Raw genomic sequence first — 20,068 nt, 5'->3', positions numbered from 1 at the left:
GTCAGCCCATCTACTTAACCCACAGGGATTCCAGACTCACAGAAACTGTGTGATGGTAAATGTTTCTTATTTTTCAACTCTGAAGTTTTGGGATGGTTTGCAACTAAAACAGAAGTTTCTATTTTAAATCTAGATGTCTGTTGATTAAAAAAAAATGAAAGGAATAGTTTGGTTTTAGCTGCATTAGATTGCCTCTGACTACCACACAATGTATAGAATCTTTCACATAATATAGCAGATAATTTCTGATAGTAGTTGATGCCTACATGTTTTGAATAAAAGTTTTTTAACTTGCAGATAGAATTTGTTCAAACAAGTATTTCTTTGTTCCCATTATTTAAATATTTTTCTCTTACTCGACATTGAAAAACCTATTTTTCATCAAGACTCCAGAGCATTTTGACTTACACCCTATTCTTCTGAGGGTTCTTATGCATGTATTAATCACTTTAGGGGCCCCTGGGTTCACACAGCTGGTATGCACATTCAGGTTCCTTACACTCAGTCTCAGATTTGTCTGGAAGGAGCAGCTCCTGGCTAGTGAGTAATAGGCAGCCCCACAGATAAAAATTTATTGTTCCAGAGACGTTTCAGATAAGGAATATTACTCTTATGATTATTACCCACCTTTAAAAATCTCATTTTGAAGAAAAAAACTGGCTTTACAGTTAAGAGCTCAGGATTTAGAGTAAAAATGCCAAAATTCAAATATCAGCTCTCCTAAGTATTAGCCAAGTAATCAGGGAAGGTTCTTCATTTCTCCAATTGTTTGTGAATCTTAATCATTTGTGAAATAGGAATAACAATACTTTTCCATAGATTGTTGTAGATTGAGATAATGATGTTATGTGGCTGGCAAATAATAGCATTTTAGCATATACTGGTTGAGGGATTTTACTCCCCCCCCACCGCCATCACAACTCTTCATACTCATTAAAACAAAAACAAAAAATCCCCAACTATAATTACAGGGCTTCAAGATATCCTGCTCAAACTGAAATTTATTACTGTTTCCTCAAAAAGCATCGGGATCTCCCTGTGCTTCTTTAATGACATTGCCATTTATTGAGATGGTATAGAAGTCTTTGGTGTTCTGCCACCACCTAATTGTGCCTCAGGGCCCCTCAGACATTGCCTTGATAACAGCCAACACCACTGACTTCATACTGGTGCTGCCTTAAGAAATCTGGGGACAGATTGAATGGGAGTCATTCAAGTTCCTGGAAGGTTGGCTACAGAATTTATTACAAGATATTTAGGCTGAAAGTTGACAGATTTCCTTTTTCTCTTCTAATAGAATAGTCTTTGTGATTATTTACTACTGTGTATGAACTAGTGGGTTTCACGCCATTTGTATCACAGTGGATCTCATGGTAGAGACTCATAGAAGACTTCTGGCTTTTACTACCTGTGCTGAAAAGCTGAAATGATGAAAATGAATCTTAGGTTCTACAGTGGAGATTTTATTCTCATTTGCTTCTCGATAAGTAGTGTGGACAACTAAAAACCATCAGTTTGTTATTCTGTTCTTCAGTTCTGATCTTATGATTTTAAGTAATAATTCTATTTCTGTTTTCAAAAACTGTTTTACCAAGTAATATTGGTTTAATGCAAGGTTATGACCTATTTTTAGGTACTGGTGGTGAAGAGCAGCCATGATACTCTAGTTCCTTCGCTGGGATGACGCGTGGACAATCATTGCCTCATCCTTTCCCGAGACTGTTATGAAGATAAAATGAGATGGTCCGTGTGAGACACTCAGAACTCTGCCAGTATGAGTGCTCAGCAAAATAGCAGCTGCTTTAAGAGTCCTCTTTGTAAAAAACACTGGGAGTTCCTTGAGGTGAAGAATGGTATATTAAAGATCCTTTGATAATTTAAAAAATCAAATAAATAACTTTCTAGTATTGCTCTAAATCTCAGCTAGTATGGTTGGCATCAGGAATTCAAATATGGAAAGAGGACTCTAGTCAGTGGTAAATTGATATACTAGCAATCATACTACAGTAAAGAAGGACTAAATAATAGAATTTGTCCTAAGACCTGTGAGAAAGGAGAAGAATTTTGCTGGGGATAGTTGGGAAAAGGTTATCACAGAGTCCTTTGACATTAGAATTGGGCTTGTAAGCCGGTAGAGCGTAGGATTTGGGCAGATGGAGAAGGGGAACAGAGACCCAGGCAGAGACAGGCTCCAGTAGAAGTGGCTGGAGGGGAAGGGTGTGAGGAAAGCAAAGGCAGTGGTAGAGCTACGTGGTGCCAGGTTTTAAAGGACCTTCTCTGCCATGGTAAGAAAGTGGAATTCATTGAACTCATTAAGAGCACCTTAAAAGGGGAGTGCTGTGGTCACCTGTGGGTCTTATTAAAATAGTTTTGGCAGCATCACTATGATACTTTATAAGAAGGGAGATCAAGTTAGGAGAATGAGGACCCATGGGGACATGACAAGAGTTTGAGCCTGCACACTGGCGTGGAGCAGGAACTGATTGGTCTGTAGGCCATGAAGCTTGGAGTGTAATAAGAACGGCTGCACAGGATAAGGAGGCCTCTGGACCCCCACTGGGTGTCCAGGCGGGTGGAGAGACCTCCTTCTTCTTCATTCTTGCTGTCATATACTTCAGACTTGTGTGAGAGATGGCAAGTTTTTAATTTTATAAACAAAGGAAAAAATTATAGCAGTTTTATTAGGAATGATTAATTGCAGTTCTAAGTCACAATAAATTATTTCTGTTCTTACCTAAGAATGTTGGCAAACTAAAAGTTGGAAGATGCCTTTTTAAAAAAATATATTTAAAATCAATTTCCTGTGTAACTTACCCTTTTATAGGCGTGTGTACAAATCTTCAGAGATTGGGAAACAAGTAATAAACTAAAAAATTTTTTTTTGGTACCAGGGATCAAACTCAGGACCTTGTGCTTGTGAGGCAGGCAGTGGAACCACTGAGCTAAATCCCTGGCCCTATAAACTAAAAATTTCAAACAATTTGAAATCTTGTATTACGGATTATTCAAAATAACTAGAGAGTGAGGAACTTCAGAAGCTATACTAAATTTCTAAGATAGCCATATGCTGAGAGGAATTATTTTTAAATGTATTTCCTTTGTCCAGGATCTTCATCTATGTAAGCAAGATCTAAAATGCTTCTTTATGAGCATTACGTGAATATACATATATGTACTCACAGTAGATAAATACACATGTACAGTTACACACATAAAGAATATGTGTATTTCATCTAATCTACCTTGGTCAGCTTCATTCCAAGGTGATTAAAGAAGTCTTAGTAACACTTGCTTATTTAGTAACCACATATGATTCTTTGCTCCAGAGGGAAATTTGGTTATGAAAACAGCATGAATCAGATGATCTCAGCCGAATACTGCATAATATCTTCCAGATCCAAATTGTCTTCAGATCAACTCAGCCCGTGTTTGAAATACCAGATGTTCTGTACCTTTTTTTTCTCTCTTTTTCTTTAAAGTATCTGGCATGCAATACCCTCTTCTAGGTCAGGAAGTTCACCTGAAATGTTGCCAACCTATCTGGTTGCTTGAAATTATGAAAATGGAGAAATTGATTCCATTCCCATTTCTTGCTCTAAAATAAGCTCGGGCACAGAGGGTTTTTGGAAGCATAGATCATGGGAATATTAATTCAGTTTCTAGGGCCTACAGTTAGGGATACTTTAAATGTCCTGTTTGTTGATGAATAGTATTTCAAGATAAATATTAGGGAGTCATTTTTATTTTTTCAGAGGGCCTTGATAGGTATTCACAACCCTGACTGTGGTTTCTCCGAATATAGTCAATCCAAAGGACCTGTTTTCTTGGATACTGAAGAAGAAAAATTAGTCTGTCATATCCTTGTATTGATGCTGGCCAGAATATGTTACTAACATTACATGAGGTAGACAGCTTTGGGACTTGTGCGTTTATGAAAAACATGTGTGTTTAGGCACCAAGTGTTGACTCTGCAGGGAATATCATCTCATATTTTCTGGTTAAATGATTATATGCAACAGAGCTGAATTGTATCACTCACAACTTAAGTTTTTTTAATTTCATATGTGGCTTCTATAGATTGCTCCTTCAAACTGAATTTCAGATGATCCTGACTTAGAAGAATATATTAACTTTCTCAAATAATCATTTTCTACCAAATGATTAAACTTTGACCAAGCTGAATGACAAACTTAAATAAAGTTTATGGTATATATGATTTGCAATCATAATTGTAGAATTTAAAAAATTTTTGGAGGCAATCTAATTTATTTTCTTCGTTATCTAAATAAAGCCCAGAAAAGAAAAATGACTTCTAAAATCGCTGAACTTGGCCATGACACTCTGGGATCAGCTCAGTTTCCCTGCCTCTCTTTTAATGTTCATCCCACATTTTCAGTTCTGTTTTGTTAGTTCTCTAGTATTTATAACCATGTAAGTTTTAATCATCTCTTTAATACCCAATGTAGCTAGTTTTCACAACATAGCTGTTACACACAAACAAGCATGTCTGATATGTTAGTCCAGTTATCTGGATTTCTCTTTCTTTGCCCCAGCTAAGGAAGAGCTAATACTCTTGTTTCCTCTTGCTCTCCTCTATCCTCTCCCACATATCCCTACACAAATAGGACCTCCTCTATTCTTTTTCCTTACTGAAATTCTGGAGTGCAGATAACTGGGCTGAAACTAAACTGTAAGATTTGGATGTCTACGAATAAGAACCATGGCCCTTGAGGAAAGAACACCCACCAGGTGTGAGGGTAGAAAAAGGAGGAGGAGGTGTGAGAATTCTGGATCCTGGGCTTCAGGGAATCCTGAACAAAAAGCCAAGGAGAGAGAAATTGGTGGAGCCCTTAGGACAGATGGAATTCCAGATCCTTGAGCTGAACTAGCTTTGGGGCACCCCAGGTCTTGTGACTTTTCCCTGAAAAGGTCTAGGAGTAGGCCTTGAGAAGCTGCCTACTAACTCATTTTATTATAGAGTGGATTTAATATGTTTTCCTCCATCTGATACACATTTGACTTGTCAGGGGGAGAGGAGCAGCAGACTCAGTTTGGATGGGAATAACACAGAAGAATTTTTCTGCACACTTGCACGTATGGCTGCTACTGGGCAACATTTTGATACACATTGGATTTAACAACTGCATTTAGATTGTAACAGCCCAGAAGCAGGCACATCCACTGAACAGGAAATAGCATGTGAATTAGGCTTTTTGTTGGAGATGCATTGTGTGTTGTTGTTGTTGTTGTTGTTGTTCTAACAGGTTGACAAAGAGATTGGAATATGGAAGAAGTTTTTTTATCCAATAATGTGGCATACGATAGGATGTCTTTGTGTGTTTGTTTTCCATTAGTTCTGCTTCCCTTTGGCTGTAGCAGGAAGGAGGCTTATTATTGTTATGACTTCTTCCTATTCTCTTTAATCTCTACCTGGGATATTTTCAAGGTCCCCTTATTCCTTTCTTCTGAACATATTGGGGAAGATGGAATTGTGTGTTTTTAGAAAGATAGAGAGGATCACTTTCTCCAGAGAGTCAGAGCCAGGCTAGAGAGATCTGATGTGGAGATCGATTGAACCTTCAAGCAGGGCAGAGTGGAAGAACCCTGGGGCAGTGCTTTTTGAGCTTTCAAGGCCACCTGCAGAGCCATTTTCTCTGATTACTGTTTTTCCTCCGGGGAAACCCCCACCCCCCAGCCCCCAGTGTTAGGCTCCCAGAGTTTGGGAAGTCTGCTTTCCACCCTTCCCTGTGTTGTCTCCACACCGTGGTGTAGCTTGAGGCTAGTCTCTGGGGCTTCCTTATCTGTCTTCTACTTTTTTCCTTGGGGGTGAAGGGGGATGACAAAACACCCTGCTTGCTGTAAAGGCGGTGCTGTGCTTCCCTTAGCCTCTCTCCCTTCCCCCTTCTGCCTCCTACCTTTGGATTTTGCCCTTGGTATTCCTTCCGCCTGGAATGTACTTTCTTTTCCTCTTGGCTGCTAGATAATGCCCATCCTTTCAATCTCAATTCAAGCATCCCTGTTTATTTAAGCTTTCCCAGCCTCCTTAACCTCTACATGTCTTCCTGGACCAAGCTTTTAGGAAGGCATCTACATTTAAAGCCAGACACCAAATTTTAGGTTATGTTTGCTCTTGACTAGCATGGCCAGGAGCAAATCACCTCCCCGTCTGGATTTTAGTCTCCTGATCTCTCACATGAAGGGGCTGTCTAGTACTGTCCAGAGGAAGAATATGTGGAACAGTTTAGAAGGATGTATATTCATGAAATACCAGTTCTGGTAATTTTAATAAACCACTAACTATTGTAAGGATACAGCAAAGCGAATAGGAATCAAACAACTTGGCCCTTGGCAAGGCTGACTTCATCAGCCAGCAGTGAGTTACACTAGGGCCTTAGTATAAGAATTCTGCTGACTCACTCAGGGTTATAAGCTGAACTTTAAGGATGCATCAGAAATAGAGAAAACATGTTGTTGTTCCAGTGTGTTTGTGGTATTTTATTAAACCCAGTGTTGTTCACAACAGGTAACTCAGACAAGGCAGGCAAGAAGTTGTATAGGTAGTCATTTTATTTAGAGAAAAAAAAAAACTTAGTTCTTACATAACCCACTAAATCTCAGGATTTTACACATATATAACTATGTATGTGTATATATAAGTTCTATGTCATGACATAAAATTATTCCTTATTGTGAAGTTCATGTAAGAGTTTAAAAGCCACTGATTTAAACTAAGCTATGTGCCTATGTGATTAAGTCTCAATCAAGTAATCTGAATTTTCATTTGGGATTAGAATTTAGCAGGAGATGCACGGAACAGAGAGTGAAACAAATCCATACACCAGGCAAATTAAGGATTGTTAACTTTCCTATAATGGAAAACTAGAATGAGATGAAAAAACATACCCTTTCACCTTTGTTCTTCATTTTACTATGAATATCATAATGAGAAAACTCAGTTATACTTCTTATAAAAGAACAGAAAACTCAACCAGTCTTCCTCTGTCTTTTATTTAACTCACTGTATACTATGAATGGTAATCGTCAGTGACAAGAAACATTTTGATTCTGGGGTAAAAGTTTAGTGCTGAAGTTCAGCTCTTTTGAAAATTGGTAATACAGACTTAGAAAGGTGAGGAAGTTTGGTTAATGCTGGACTGATTCTTATACATTAGAGAGGATGCTTGTGATTGTCTGATGTAAAATTAGTGTAAATTCTCCTAGACAACCTGATTGACCAGCTTGTTTGGAATATGCCCTTACAGTAGAAGGATGTGGTCATTTTCGTCAAATAAAATCCAAGGGCTTCATTTAAACTTCAAGGCTGACCTTTCAAGGAGCAAGTTACAATATGGTTTTGGTTGCATAGTGATAAACACAACTTAGTAAGATTACAGGAGTCCATTGAAAAAGATTTGGCCAGCCTGAACTACTACTCTAGTGGTAATTAATTTGTCACAGCCACTAATGTGACATTTAAAATTATAAATAATATGGTCACTGGTGATTTGCTGATGTTCTAATACAATGCCAGTTAATCTTTTTCACTCTTAAGTGGAGTTTACATTGCCCATGTATGTCCTTTCTCAATCTGTACTCCTACCCCATCTTCCTATTAGGTCATGCCTCAGAAAATTACCAAGGATACTAGTTTAGTATGGTCAAGGAAAAAGAACAGTTTACCATAATAAGGGTAACAGTACAGCCTTCCCACCCCTTCCCTAGGGTGAGAGCACAGATCTTGTAGTCAGAAAGTCCTGGATTTATCTCTTCTCTACCACTTACTCACATTTTGATCTTAAGTAAGGTCTTTCATCTCTCTGGGTTTCAATTAAGTCATCTCTAACAGAGAGAATACCATTTCCTATGTTATAAGCATTTTATGAGTTTTATACTGTTCTAATGAGGGAATAAGTGATGTGCTATTTCTAGTATTCAGTAAATGTTTGTGGTTGCTATCATTTAATCATAATGGAAAATTATTATTTACATTTTAATTCCTAAAACCTTTCATACATTTCCTTGTTTGCTGCAGAATCTGTCATTTAGGGCCAGGCTTGCTTTCCAAGCTCTGTTCTTTGAGTGTTCTCTATGTTTATAATACCCAGGCCATGTAGTGGTCAAAGACAAATTCGTGACTTTCGGTGATATTCAGTATTTGTAGTTTACCCCACAGTTATTTCTTGATGCTTTTCTTTTCATGATAAAAAGCAATAAGAACATAAAGTATGTTGTGTATGTACTTGGAGCTGCCATTTACTACTTGGGTGTCATCATTGGCTAAACAATGTACTACTCATAAAAGATTTGTTTGAAAGTTACATGAACAGGAACGGTAAGTGGAATTAAAGGAGCGATTTATTGAATTTTTTAGATTTCTAAAAATGTAATAATAGATTTATGTTTTCTCTTTAACAGATGGGCTTAGGTCATGAGCAAGGTTTTGGAGCTCCCTGTTTAAAATGCAAAGAAAAATGTGAAGGATTTGAACTGCACTTCTGGAGGTAATGTTTTGAAAACTACCTTAGTAATTTACACTGTTTGGCAGTACTTCCTCGGATGATAGCACAATCTCTTACAAGTTCTCAGGCATAGTTGCGAAGTTGTAGATCTGTTATTTTTTAAAAAATAAAGCTATCTGTCTTCCTGTCATTAAGTTCAGCTGAGTGAATGAGCCCATTACAACTATATTTAGAATTGTTTGATTTATTTGCTATCTTTTGCCTTTCCTGTAAACCTCAAACATTGACTATGCCTTTTCTGAGTGGCAAAAAAGTTTGTGGAAATCCTCCAGAATGGTTTATTAATTTAATTATTTTTAACAATTGTTAACTCTTTATATCTTATATTTGTATTTGTAAGAAATGATAAATATGAATGCTGAATTGAGCATTCATATAGTAGTTATCAGGAAATAAAATTTTGGGATATGTTCAAAATTTCAAGAAGTAAATTTATTACTGAAAAACCTTCAAGTACTTGAATTGTTTTGTTAAAAAAATTTATTGCCAGTGTCTTGGTTTCAGTGAAGTGCATGTACCTGTAGATTAAAAAATGTGAATTTTATATAGCTCTTATTTGTATGTTTTTTATGCATCTAAAACCAGTATTTGAAATTTGTTCTTATGAAGACATAAATAAAGCATCAGTAGCTGTATAGGCCATCATGGTAGTTCACATGCCTGCTCAGAGTTAGAAACAGAATATTATTGTTAGTAGGAAAAAGATCAATGATATATTAGAATAGCAGTTATTTTTAACAGTGAACTTCATTTGACAACTACATCTTTTCTACAGATTTCTGCAGAAAACTCTAGAATACATACACAGTTTCATCAGCATTGTAGTTTGGTACAGTATAAGTTAGAGAAGGATATAAGAGAATGGATATTAGACTCCTTTAAAAGCTAACCTATTTAACAAGTTTCAAAAAATAAAAAAAACAGATTTGGGGATATAGTGGCAGAGTGCTTGCCTAGCCTGTATAAGCCCTGCATTCAAACCTTGATATTGTCAAAAAAGAAAAGAAAAACAAAAAAAATAAGGACAAGTGTTATAAGATTGAAGGCAGCAGAAACCTCAGTCCTCCAAGAAATTGTACAGTTCTTTATTTTTAGAGAACTAGAATTTTCCATGGAGTTTCTTCTTTTCTTTTTTTTAATTACAGGCAAAAATACCTCTTAATGTGCTGCCTTTTCAGGAACATAGCAGTTAGGCAAAGTGCTTGTCATTTCTGAAAAGATAATGTCACTAAACACAAAATATTCCTCATGGATTGGAATACAGTTGTCTGTTAGTGTCCAATGCCTGCAGATCCCCCAAATCCTTAGTTGCTTAAATCTCTTACATAAAATGGTATAGCATTTGTGTACAACCTACACACCCAGGTACTTCTTTAGGTTACTCACAATAATACAATATAAATAGTTGTCATACTTGTTTAGGGAAGAATGACAATTTTTTTAAATTCCATGCATGGTTAGTACATAGGCCATCCTTTTTTCTGAATATTTTCCATTTGCTGTTAACTGACTCCATGGAGTGGAACCCACCATACAAAGGCTGACTGTATTTCAAGTCTTACTGCACGCACCACTCTCGGGTGACTCCTTTGACTTTGCAGAGGGCTGCAATGCCCTCTGCTGGGCATAGCTTTTAACTTTACAATCTTAAAATCTTTTTAGTTCAACTGTGAAATTTTGGAAAACAGCTAATGAGGTTTTACACATTCATACCTAAGAAATAATCACTTTTCTCTAAAGTAGAAAGTTTGTTTATAGTATTTTGTTTGATCTGTATTATTTTTTCTATTGCAGGTCACTACAATCAGATTATTTTCAGATCAAATAAAAAGGCAAGAGAGGATCTTCATGGCATGAAAATCACCCTTTTATTTCAGTTTTATCACATAGACTCACCTAATGTAAACTGGGTATAGTCTGAGAGTCCAGTAGCCGTAAAACACTAGGCCTTTGGCCTCCATCCTAGCTTGTGTTGATGGAGTTTGTCCAGATGGTATTTCTTAGTAGTTCTGTAATCTTCCTGACGTGAGTCCAGATACATTTCTCTTGGTTATGAACCTTGATCAGTCCCTGACTTTTTAGCCATAACTGGAAGAACAGAGGCAGATACCTTTGAACTCCAGATGCAGCAATATAGTCCTTAAAGTACAATATTCTATCCTAACTAAAAACAAGGCTGCAGCACCAGCCTAAGACCACAGAGCTGGTATGGTTAAGGTGGACCTGACGTCCCTCCCCATGCACCCTCCTCTTCCATCCTCATGCTTTGTTATCCTTGACTCCTTCCCGTGCTTCACAGGCACATTTAGAAAGTCGGAGTTAAATTATTCTCCACTCCTTTGCCACTCACCCTTCCGTATAACTATGACAATATAATGTTGAAAGTAGGTACTAAAATATACTCCGTTATAGCTTAAGAGTTCTCTGTTCACCCCTTTGCACAGGAAATAATACCAAGAACCAACAGATGGGATCATATCAAATTTAAAAGCTTATGCACAGCAAAAGAAACAACCAATAGAGTACACAACCTACAGAGTAGGGAATCAAATTTAGCCAGCTATTCCTCAGAAGACTAATTTCTAGAATACATAGTTGTTGATGAGAATGTAGACTAGTACAACCACTATGGAAATCAGTGTGGAGATTCCTCAGAAAACTAAAAGTAGAAATTCCATTTGACTCACCTTTTCCCCTTTTAGTTATCTTCCCAAAAGAATTAAAGACATCATATTACAGTGACACATGCATACCCATGTTTATAGTAGCACAATTCATAATAAAATCACAAAATCTTGGAAGTAGCCTCTATGTCCCTCAGTAGATAAAGAAATTGTGGCATTTACATCCAGTGCAGTACTACTCTTCCATAAAGAAGGAAAAACTTGAGTCATTTTTAGGACAGTGGTTGCACCTTGAGACTATAATGTTAGGTGAAATAAATGAGATGCAAAAGCTTCAGTATCACATGGTTTCTCTTGTGTGAAAAACCCAAAATATAAAGAGCAAAATAAAAATTAGATAATAGGAAATAGGGAGATCTTTTTCAGATGTGAAGGAGATTATGAGATGGAGGGAGGAGAGTGGAAGGGGATGACAAAAGAACTGGAATAGTTAGGTACGTGGAGCAACTCCCCATAAGGAATGTAATAGTATGTACCACAAACATGTACTTATAAAAAAATTTTTAAAAGTCCAGTAGGTCAAACAATAAAGAAGATGGTTTATTCTACATTTCACAAAATGTGCTCCGGTAACCCTGATCCTGAAAGATGGCTCATGTAAAACAGGTTCCCAGTGGAATTTGTTTGTTCAGTTCTGGATACGATAGCCTTTTGGAGATTAGCCTGATAAAGACTGTAAGAAGTCCTGCAGTTAAAACATCTATTATGTAGTATGACACTTCTAAATATTTTTTCTGTAGAACATAGGTTTGAGAACTTGGATTAAGATATTATCTTACCTGAATGAAGGGAATAAGGCTAAAAATATCTTTCAGGAAAAACAAAACCTCTCCGTTCCACTGGACTTCATCCATCAGACAGTCTTTGTCCTTTGATGGTAGACTTGAAGCATCTGGCCTCTGTTTGCTTTTCCAGCCAGCCACAGTGTTCTCCACTTGCTTGATCTGTGGCATTCCCTGAAATTTCTGAGCCTTGCTTCATGTGTCTTTTACTTGGAAAGACTTTTCCTTGCAAGAAACAAAAGATCCAAGCTCTTGTGGTACCTCTGGGGAATCTCCCTTGCCTGCTTTGTTAGTCTGCTTGGCCTGCCATAACAAAATACCATAGAGTTGGTGGCTCAAAAGCACGATTTTATTTCCTCTGAACTTTGAAGACTGGAAGGTCCAAAATGGTTTGGTTCTGGTGAGAATTCTCTTTCTGAGATGTAGACAGCTACCTCTCACTGTGTACTTACAGGGCTTTTGTAATTTAGCTAGACAAACTACATTTTTGGAGATTAATAAACTGAAACCCAAACAAGTTAAAATGATTTGTTTGTACCCATTTAAGGAGAAATATAATTTATGACCAATTCCTGTGCATCACATAGCAGTAAGCATTTGTAGTAGTTTTCTACTGCTGCATTACAAATTATTCCAAACTTAGCAGATTAAAACAACATCTATTTTTTTTTTTTTTTTTTTGGCACTGGGGGTCGAACTCGGATCCTTGCCGCTTGCACAGCAGGCGGTGAAACCACTGAGCTAAATCCCTGGCTAAAACAACATCTATTAATTGACTCAATATTCATTTACCCTTTATCTTAGAAATTTTGAGAGAGGGGAGGAAATTCTTACCTGGATTCTCTCCTTAGAATCTCAAAAGGCTCAAGTCAAAGTTTTGGCCAAGTTAGGCTTTTATCTAAATGCTTGGAGGAAGAATGTGCTTCCAAGATTATTCCTGTAGTTACCAGAATTTGACTTTTGTGCTTTGAGGACTGAGACCCCAGTTTTCTCCTTGACTAACAGTTGAGAGTTGCCCTCAGCTTCTAGAATCCACTCGGATCCCTTATGTAGAGCCCCTTCCATCTCCAAAGCCAACAATAGGGTTTAGAGTCTTTGTGTACTACTTGCTCTGGGTTTTGCTGCTGCCAGCTAGAGAAAATTCATTCCTTCTTAAGGGCTTGAGTGATTATATTGAGCACATCTGGATAATCTCCCATTCCCCATGTAAAGTAACATGGAAGTAATACCGTGGGCAGAGGTCTTAGGGGACATCACAAAATTCTGCTGACCACAGCATTTTATGTACCTGACTGTCCCTAATCCCCCTCATACCAATTTAGTAAGATGAAAGGCCTGAATTTGAATCCAAAGCTTGATAAAACCTTCTAATCACCACCCTCTTCCATGGCAGATTAGAAACTAGAAAGCATATTTTCACGTTCACGGCCAATGAACCTTGAAATGCACCAGACTGTCTTTCCTGAAGTGTGATTTTTGTGACAGAGGCATCCTTGTGAACAAAGGGGTCCTTAACTGTGAGCTCTCCCCTTCTTCAGTATGCCAGGGAATTGCAAAAGGAAAACAAAAGGTTGAGGAAGCCTCGTTCCTGCCCAGTAAGAACTGCTGTCTATTGGACATTCTTTCAAATAAAATGTGGAGATAAAGATTTATGAAATATCTAACACAAACTCCACATTTCAAAGAACTTATAGCCAGTTGTTTCATTAGTAATATCATTACAATCATAGAACATTTATTTAAGCAATACATTTGCTGTTTTGTCTTACCTGTGTTGGATCCTTCCAATAAACTTGGATTTTACAAAGACAAAAATATTACTTGATTATAACATATATCTCTTCAAACTTTCCTCTCAGTTTAGAGTGGCTAAAAATGAACAATTCTGCACCATAAATGGATGAATGCTTGTGTTGAATTCTATAACAGAGGCCCACACTTGAGTCCATATATGTATATCCCTGTTATAAAGGGGCAGCTTCCAGCCTTTTTAAATTATGTTTTGTAGCAGTGCCATGACCTTGCCTTTAAATCACTGTGAATGCTGGCAGCATGTCAAGGCACTCTGGTTTCTGCTACTTGCAGTGAAAAATAATACTTTTTATGAATAGTGATATAAAAAACACTTCCCTTTTGGGAAGCTGAAGGATAGATCTTGACTGCTTTCAGCTTGAAACTTCTCTTGTTTTTCTGTGGCAATACTTTTGGTAGTTTGGTTCTCTCTCCCTTGGATTTAACTGTTTTGAGTGTAGAGTTTTGGCTTGTCATGCATAATAATGTTTGCATATGTATGTGTATTAGATGCTAAATTATTTTTGTACAAATTACTACACCCACACCTCAGAGCGCCCGTGTACCTCTACATCTTTTTTAAAAAGTCAAAAAAGACTGTTTTAAACTAACTTAATTCTGAATCCCTTCACCTGCCTTTTCCCCCTCATATACTATAGTCTAAAACCACAAGAAAGGGTTTTTCTTCTTTTAAACTATATAAGTGGTAATATCCTAGGTTTCTCTCTCATGTAGTGGTTTGGGGCTCTTTTCATTGTAGAAGGGGAGGCACAGTGCAGGGAGCTGGGAGAGATGTGACCCTTCCAGCTCCTTCAGTGATGCCAGTTCCAGCTGGAAGGACTGTCCCACCCCTTGGGAGCCACAGTCTCACCAAACACTTGGATACCAGGATCCCCAACTCAGGGACTCGGTTGAGGACATACGGTTACACTATAGTCTGGATTTAAAATGGACAGTGAGACAATCCCAGATTCTCCCTGCTTAGAAAATTGATAATTAGGCATAGTATGACTTTTTAAGCTACTTCTTTTTCCCTTATCACTGCTGCTGTTGGTATGTTATTTAACCTGATTTTATTTGCTTAATAAAGGTATGCTTGGTGGATGAAGGGGTGGAAAGCAAAACAGGCTTCCTCAGAATGTGAGTCCTTCCAGGAGTGGGCAAGACAAATAAAACAATTTTAGAGATGGGTATGAGATCATTGGTAAATATAAGCCTTCACATGTAGCACTTTCACAGTAAATGTAATTTAACCATGCTACAGCTTGTAATAGCTCGTGCTCAGAAACCAGCGGCTTTGTTTTGCTTACTGTGTCTTTTACTGTTCATTTTTAAAATTCTAAAACCCAGCTCCTTATTTTGTATCACACATGTTGTATTTGTCCATCTAATTGTATGAAGTAGATCATGAACATGTCCCAAGTCCAGTATTCATCACATATCCTTGATCCTTTAGGAATCACTTTGTTTATTATTAGGATGCAGGCCATAGTCCACAGCCACATAAAGAACGATTTACTATATTAAGAACTAAGTTCCCACATCACCTCTTTCCTTCTCAAGAATAATTTTAAATGTGATTCAAAAGCATTGTGACAGTTTTATAAATATTTTCATTGTTTTTGGTAACTGAGGAACGATAATGAAGATCATACTGTTGTAGGATAATATGCTCCTTTCCGCTAGATGGGAGTATGAGATAACCAGATGTAAGAAATCTTTTATAGCTGTACTAAAATATGCTAACTAAACAAAATTTTACCAAATAAAGATTCTTGACCCATGTGTGCACAAGGAAAGGAATTTGCCTTTCTACCCTCATGTTTATCTGTCTACTTATACCTCCCACTACCCCTTCTGTCTCTTACCCCCTCCCTCTCCTCCCTCTCCATAAGTCAGATCTAATATTTGAGTTCATACATTGAAAAGAGTTTTAAGAAAGCTCGAGGCACAAGAATGTATAATTTGTTGATTTATTACTTGACAGATTTGCTTAAGTTTTTAGATGTTTTTAATGTTAGGGTGACTGAGTTGCCCAGGCTGGCCTCCTGCCTCAGCCTTCTGAGTCTTGGGGTCTATAGGCCTGCACCACTACACCAGGTTAAATCTTAATGCTAATACATCGCACTTCTGTATGATCAACATAGCATCTGTGAGAAACAGTTTAGTTTCTTCCTTTCTGATGAATCCTTATAATTCCTATTTCTTAATTTTTCTCACTGCTCTGAACAGTACCTTCAGGATGATATGAGTGGAATTGGATATGTCATTACTTTCTTGTTTCCAGTCTTGAAATTAATGCACTAAGTTTAATGTGTGCCTAGTATTTGATTTTTGTTTTGTTTTTTCCAGAAACTCTGGAATCCTACTAGTTCTTTCAATGAAATTACTAAACAAACCGTGTTACCATGAGAGATGTTGAAATGTCCCATTTCTGCATGTAATGAGTAGCAAACATTCACTTTATTAGTTTCTGCTCTTAATCTTATTTTCCTTCCTTGTATTTTAGGGTATTTCTACCTTTTTCCTAATTTCCTGAGTTGAGTACTTTTCTTAATAATTTTTATTTCCTTCTCTCCACTTTGATCATTTAGGTATAAAGTTCTTTTGTTAGTTACCTAAGTATTTTAGCTTAACCTAACATCTGATCTTAGTTTACACCATTAGTCTCTTCTTGAGCAATTTAAGATCTTTAAAACACTCATATCTGTTGTCCTGTGTTTCAGACCCAGCTTAAATTTCTGACACCACAGTTTTTCTGCTTTTCTCTCTTGCTCTGTCAACTTTCCCAGCCTTTGGTAGATATTGCATGAGTCCTCACTTTTTCCCTCTACCCTTTCTGTAGGAGGTGAGGGTGGTCCTTTCATCTCGCATACAATATATGTTGTACCCTGAGTCCCAAATATATATTTTTCTACCAGGCTAGTTTTTAACACTAGGCTTTTATATCGTACTATCTACTTGATATTTTTACCTGGACTCACAGGCATTTCACACTTGTCAGTACTTTAAAGACTTTTCATCAGCCTTCCCTGTCTTTTTATCTCAGCTCTCTCTTTTGTATTAAGTATCTTAATGAATTAAACATTCCTCCTACCAACTTACTTCCTAATCCCCAAAACTTGTGTTCATTTTTTTGAGAACCCAACATTGCATCCAAAGTTTAGTAATTTTTATACTCAAGGATAGCTGAAATCTCTTTTCATCACTACAGATAACACCCTAGTCCAAGCTATAACACATCTCACCTAGACCACAACAACGACCATCTAACATGGAAATTCCATTTATGAAATATCCAGTGTCCCTGTTACTAGGAAACATCGCATTGCAAATTGAATGCACAGTTAACGTGTTAACTGGTCTCCCTACTTCCAGATATGTTCTACCCTCAATCCATTCTCCACAGGGCAGAGTTTGTGATATTTAAAATTATACATCTCATCATGTTATTACATTGTGTAAAGCCCTTCCATGCCTCCTGATTACTCTTATAATGAAGTCCAAATTCTATAATGTGTCCTCTGAAGTCTTTGTGTGGTCTCATGCCTGCCTTTTTCTCTAGCCTTTTGATCATCCCATTTATTTTCTTCATTACAGTCATACTAGCCTTTGCTAGTTCCCTTTTTCCTAAATCAGGACCCCTGCAGATTTCTCCTCTTTTTACCCAGAATGTTGGCAAGCTTTTCTTCTTTCTTTCCTGTTCTCTTTGCACAGCACACACTATATTTTCCACATTCTAAACCTAAATGTCACTTCCTTATGGAAGCATTTTTCTCACCAGGTTCAAGTACAAATTATGCACTGTCAGGGTAGTCCTAGAAGGTTGGAGATTGGGCCCATTTTTTCACCAGTGTCCTAGTATCGAGCGCATTGCTTGGCACATGGATATACATGTAGGTTCTATGAGTGAATGTCTGACTTTCTACATATCTGGTCCTGGACAGATTGGGAAAAGGAAGTGAAACCCTTGCTGTGGTGGCAAACCCTGTTGTTCATTTGTCTATTTATACATAGTGGAGTATATGGTAGGTGTTAGGCAGTGAGAAAAAGTGAAAGGAAGGGGAAGGAGAAAGGAAGCATTAGAAGGGGAGAGGAGGAGAAAGGCAAGGAAAAGAAATTGGAAATGGGAATGGAAAGGAAATGAAAAAGTTATTATCTAGTGGGAAAAGTGATAGCAGTCTGTCTTTCACTTAAAATATTTTGGGGGGAGAGGAAATGAAGCATTAACATGCAGTAAAATATCAAGCCTCTTGCTGTGATAATTTTTTGGTGTTTTTATTTGTTTATTTTGGTGCGAGAGTAATACCAGATGGAGTTAGCTTCAGACATGCCCCCTTGAGTATGTGCTTTTTAATCATAATCTAAATTTTCAAAGTCTTACAAGACAAAGATACATTTTTGTATTTCCTTCTTGCTTAAATTGTGGATACTCGTCCTTCCCCCACAAAAGACTTGCCTTTGCATACCATTATATATGTTTAAAAATATTTTATGAACTATAAATATGGGCACCTACTTGTTACTAGTTAGATGTAGTTAACCATTTCTTACTTGTATTTCCTAAATTATAGAAAAATATGTCGTAACTGCAAGTGTGGCCAAGAAGAGCATGATGTCCTCTTGAGCAATGAAGAGGACCGCAAAGTGGGGAAACTTTTTGAAGACACCAAGTATACCACCCTGATTGCAAAGCTAAAGTCAGATGGAATTCCCATGTACAAACGCAATGTTATGATACTGACCAATCCGGTTGCTGCCAAGAAGAACGTCTCTATCAACACTGTTACCTATGAATGGGCTCCTCCTGTCCAGAACCAGGCATTGGTAAATAACGGAATAGCAGTCTCTTTATCCTGCACTGTTTATTTAGGACAACTCCTTTAGTGACAATCAACCTCATACACCTTACATCTGTTATTGGAGGTGTAGGGGTCCCATTACTTTGACTCTGGCTCCTATTACAGTCTTTTTAAAATTAAGACTAGAAAATACCTCACAGAATTTTTCTGACTCCCAGGATGTTTTTTAGGGAATGATCTAACTTGCTTAATAATTATACGAAAATTGCATGTTTTATATCAACCTAGAAACTCTTCTAGTTTTCTCTTGAGAAGATTCTCGTAAATGGTATAGAATGAGGAATAGAATTTCTGCCATTGTTGGCTGAACAAAAAATGTTCAACATTTTGTGTTTTCACTGTATAAGGCAAAAAATTCAAGTTTGTGTTGAGCTCCTTCTACTGTTATGACAACCAGATAAAGCATTTAAAAGTCAGAAAGGTCAGGTCATTTAAATGAATCTTATGATATCATTTTTCATACAATGAAAGTGCTGCTGATCCATAGGCCTTTGTAACCATGTCTGCCTAAAAATTTACGTTGTCTTTCAATCTTATATTTGTTGGTTGAGAACAAGTAAATAGAAGTAATTAAAATATTTTTATAAACTGAAAAAAAAATTACTTTCATCCAGAACAATGTATTTTATTACCCACCTGCCTCTGTTTTGTATACCAGTTTCTAATGTATTAACATCTCAAGATATTTACAGTAGGAAAATGAATTGCTGCTAGTGGATAAAATCCACTTTTAAGTAACCTGCTTGTGATGTATGTTATAAAAGATTGCAATGCCTGATGGCCAGTACTTCTCCCAGTTAACACTGGTCTCTTCTCGTGCTGCAGGCCAGGCAGTACATGCAGATGTTGCCCAAGGAGAAGCAGCCAGTGGCAGGTTCGGAGGGGGCACAGTACCGGAAGAAGCAGCTGGCTAAGCAGCTCCCGGCACATGACCAGGACCCTTCTAAGTGCCATGAGTTGTCTCCCAAAGAGGTGAAGGAGATGGAGCAGTTTGTAAAGAAGTATAAGAGTGAAGCTCTGGGAGTTGGAGATGTCAAACTTCCCTGTGAGATGGACACTCAGGGGCCCAACAAAATGTACAGCCCTGGTGGGGACAGAAGCACCCCAGCAGCCGTGGGGTCTGTGGAGGACAAATCTGCTGAGCCCGAAAAGCCCCAATACGTGAGTAGACTGGTCCTATTGTTGGCCCAATTTGTATATTTCGTGGGCTCTTTCGTTTCCTTAGAACTTTTTTGGGGTCATTCTTTAAGGAATAGGTGCAGGAAGGAAATTGAATGAAAATTCAGGTTAGAGAGTCATTATGTTTGAAACGAAGGTCTAAAGCCAAATTTTCTGATTATATATTGCCAGAGATAATTGTGAGTTTTCTGTATGCATAGTAGTTGGTATTGTCATCCTACTTTAATACAGCATTCTAACTAAAATCTATT

The 20,068-nt window shown here is 37.4% G+C and overlaps 1 protein-coding gene across 1 annotated transcript in view; it reads left to right on the top strand.

The window, feature by feature from the left end:
* Positions 1 to 20,068, top strand: part of Tes (testin LIM domain protein) — a 41,414-nt gene that overhangs the window by 12,377 nt on the left and 8,969 nt on the right. The window contains exons 2-4 of the mRNA XM_004865268.4: positions 8,416 to 8,501; positions 18,351 to 18,603; positions 19,464 to 19,799. Of these exons, the coding sequence (XP_004865325.1) occupies positions 8,416 to 8,501; positions 18,351 to 18,603; positions 19,464 to 19,799 (675 nt within the window). The remainder of the gene's footprint in view (positions 1 to 8,415; positions 8,502 to 18,350; positions 18,604 to 19,463; positions 19,800 to 20,068) is intronic.

This window comes from Heterocephalus glaber, unplaced genomic scaffold (assembly GCF_053883595.1).
Source record: "Heterocephalus glaber isolate CG9 unplaced genomic scaffold, H.glaber_assembly_v1.0 deba00000546, whole genome shotgun sequence".
NCBI lineage: Eukaryota > Metazoa > Chordata > Mammalia > Rodentia > Bathyergidae > Heterocephalus > Heterocephalus glaber.
Note: the sequence above shows the minus strand (reverse complement) of the source record. Positions and strands in the feature narration are given on the sequence as shown.